The sequence below is a fragment of the Branchiostoma belcheri genome, unplaced genomic scaffold, assembly GCF_001625305.1.
Source record: "Branchiostoma belcheri isolate BF01 breed outbred unplaced genomic scaffold, Haploidv18h27 scaffold179, whole genome shotgun sequence".
NCBI classification, from domain to species: Eukaryota; Metazoa; Chordata; class Leptocardii; order Amphioxiformes; family Branchiostomatidae; genus Branchiostoma; species Branchiostoma belcheri.
Window position 1 is genome coordinate 269912 of NW_017803257.1, and position 3598 is coordinate 273509.

General features: G+C 40.6%; 1 protein-coding gene across 1 annotated transcript in view; it reads left to right on the forward strand.

Annotated features, from left to right (window-relative positions):
* LOC109467229 (oocyte zinc finger protein XlCOF19-like) overlaps nt 1-227 on the forward strand; it is a 2035-nt gene extending 1808 nt beyond the window's left edge. The window contains exon 3 of the mRNA XM_019765172.1: nt 221-227. Coding sequence (XP_019620731.1) covers nt 221-227 — 7 coding nt within the window. The remainder of the gene's footprint in view (nt 1-220) is intronic.
* Nucleotides 228-3598: the final 3371 nt, after the last annotated feature.

Genomic DNA, 3598 nt, shown 5'->3' on the forward strand with positions numbered 1-3598 from the left:
ACCAAACTAGTTTGGAACTGACTTTTTAGTTTTAGTCGAAGATACAGGTAAAAAAAAGTGTTACAAGGAAACAGATTTGATGATTCGCCAGCATTTAAAATTCTAGATCTTCAGATGGTTAAACATTTAAACTTGACAAACCCCTTTGTTTCCAGGAATTGTGTGTCAGTCTGACCGATATGTTTGTTATTAAGTTTAAAGTTTCTTTATGTCACTGTAGATGCTAAGAATTATGGTAGTTGATGTGTTGATAATGTTGTACATTACGTACGTGTATTATAGATCTGTTACTCGTATTCTTTTGTACATTATTAGTATTCTATGGACAGGTTACTGGAATACTTATGGTACATTCAGTACGCGATGAAGAAGTATTGATGCAATAGCACTAATAATAAATAGTACTAATGCTAAAAAAAACCCCACTCCTTCCCATTGTAAAGTAGTTCTTTTAAAAATAGACTTAGGTTTAGATACATTACATATTGTATTATTGTGCGAAAAGAAATAAAGGTACTGAAACCGTTTCAAACTGCTTGTACATATCTGTTTGTATTCAATTCGCTCACGTTGTGAAATAAGCTGATATATACACATATCTCGTAACTAGTCATCATCACAATTGTGACATCCGCTTTGCAAACATCTTCTTATAGTCGTCTTTTTCTTCGAACATGTACTGCTACAATTGTAGTAAATGCAGCAGAAACAGTTGTTCAAACTGATAGAGCAGAGAAAAGAGGAATATATCATGCAAGACGTCCGTAACGACAAAATCCTGAATCTGGGTAATCAGGTTTGTCAACTTTGACCTTTGCCCCATCTGTATGATTTGACCTTTGATTACGCAAGCTTGTCCGCCATTTTGAGCCGTGCGAGGGTGTCATTTCTCTCCAATCTGAGGCGATTACCAGCTTACTTCGACTCTAAACCTACTCTGGGCAGTTTTAAAAGACAGGTAAGACCTTTGTGTACCTCCTACACTCGCTCTGTCGCGGTACCGCAGCAGATACTTCAAATCGTGATGCGTGAATTATCTAAGGTATGCATGGGGAGGGGGGCAGATCGACCCAGATAGGATATCTGATATCCAAAATCACTGCACGGTGGTCTAAAACGGCCTCAAAAATCACCACTCGTGGCTAATCAATATTAATGAAAATTAGATGTCAATTACACTTGTCACCATTGGCAACTGTCCATGATTGGTTGACACTTTCGTGGGCCGGCTCTAGAAATGTTTACCTTGCTGTTTGCCCCCCTGCAAATTCTTCCCGCCAACTGTTCTATTCATATGCGCACTTCTCCAGATCCTCTATTGTTCTAATTTCACACATTCTAACAATACATGGCGTGGGTACAAGCTCAAGCTATGATCATTTTCTGGCCTGGTACACACACACAGAACAATATCGTTTCAAACTCTCTGTGTAATTCAGTTGCGATCAAAACGTAAAATTACTCAGATAATGGCGGCCACTAGGTTACCCTTGACCGGCCAAGATTGGGCAAGAATTCGAAGAACGCCGATAAGCCAAAATCCTCGATGAGATTTAGACTACATGTTACTAAAAAAAAGCCGCCCTTATACCCTCTTCTACAAAATATAAAATAAACCCCGACTCGTACTTTAAAAGTGATCTTGTTGTTTGAAAATATAACCCTTGATACAAAGTAACAAACGTTACATTAGGAGTGCTATTTTGTAACATTGCCGACGTCGATCTATCCACTCTCCGTTGTTGTTTTGATTTTGTCAGCGCCATCTTGGTTTCCGTATTTTTGTAAATTAGCGCATGAACGCCAGTGTTTCTTGAACGCAACTCGTTTAGATCTTATTATTTTAGACATCCCCGCGAGTTAACACGTATTCTGTACTTATCTCTGTATTTGCTCTGGACGTTGTTTCCGAGATCGGCAATACTTCGGCAGAACCAGGGACGAAACATGAGAAGTTTCGGCTAGAACAATGCCGCAACAAGTTACTACACAATCTGAAGTTGGCTTAGACCAATGCTTGTATTTACAACAATATACATGGCATGTGTTTAGCCCGTAAAGGCATAAATGTACAATAAAGGTCTTGAGTGAATTTGTAAACAATTATTTGTGGTATGACTATGAGCGTGAGAGTATGCGTAAAGCCCAAGCCACGTCTTTATCTCAGAAACTGTAAAACGGGTTGACGAAGGAGGTTAAATATTTTTATTTCTAAACCTCCTTGCCTTGGCTGGACAGAACAAAACCTGGGAAAAGTGTGTACCTCGTTCGCAGATTTGAAAATCCCGGGCAATTATCACGCTTGGGGAACTCAGCGAATACAATGGCCGCTTGGGCAACGAATTTGAATATGTTTGTTTTTTGAACAAAAGGGCGCTAAAAATGCCCTCTCTTCTCCTCATTATAACTCCAAAACATTTCAACAATCCCATGTGGAAAATGTACATTTCATATTTTGAGAAATATCTGAAGTTTGTCAAAATAGAATTTGATCAAACCAAGACGACCGTAAAGGTTACAACGCCGCCGCCATTTTGTCTTTTGGAAATTCGCGTACGTTCTCGCCGAAAGGGAATATGGGAGAAAATGTACCAAAAATTTTGAAAAATAAGTTAAAATCTTCTAGACAGCCAAAACCTGAGAACGTAGCGAAATTTCCAAAGGCAGATCTTTAGATAATGCCTTTAGGTGTTGTTTTACGCACAAATTAAAGAAATGAGTTTTGAAGGTAAAAGGTCAACGACCGAAAATGACATTTGCACATGGGCCGCGTGTTGGCGCAGTGAAGCTCGGTGTCAGCTTGTCACTTCTTTATTTTAACCTAGTTTCATAACCAACATATCGATTTTGTAGGTTCCTATTTTAGTTTTTCTGTAGGATTGCCCGGTCGTGAGTTTTTTGGTGAAATATTCGGGCCCGCTGCTGGGTGTTATGGAGGCATGCCGGCCAGACACTTAGTGGGCGGGGCCTATTCACATAGCAATGGGGATTTTTGCATAGTAACCAGACCACCGTGCTGGTCTCTTTCCAAATATACTGGCTATAGGGTCATATAGACTGTGGGCATAAATAGTATGGAAATATCATTATGCTTGAATTCCTGATGTATTATTTTTGGTCTAATATAGCAACGGATAGTATGTACAGTACACGTTGTCGACGCTTCAATTTTGGAAATTTTATCTTCGGTCTCAGAAAATTATGGACCGGAGAATCTGTGAGATTCCTGTGGACGAGCTGCCAACTGTGCACCCTGGGAACGAGACAAGCAGCAGCGAGGACCCGGCAACAGACACGGGAGGACAGCAGGACAAGGAAGAGGACATTCTATCGGAGGAAACGCACGGGGTAAACTCTGTCCAGCCTTCCGTACAGAGTCAAACAGAGCAGACGGACTGGCCTGTGGTGAAAGGTACTATGTCTAAACACACTGGAGACAAACCCTACTTGTGTGAGAAGTGTGAATATAGGACAGCTGACAGGCCTCACCTAACCGTGCATATGAGAAGACACACTGGTGAGAAACCCTACAAATGTGACCAGTGTGACTATTCTGCTGCACGGAAAGACGATTTAGACCGGCACATGGCTAAACACA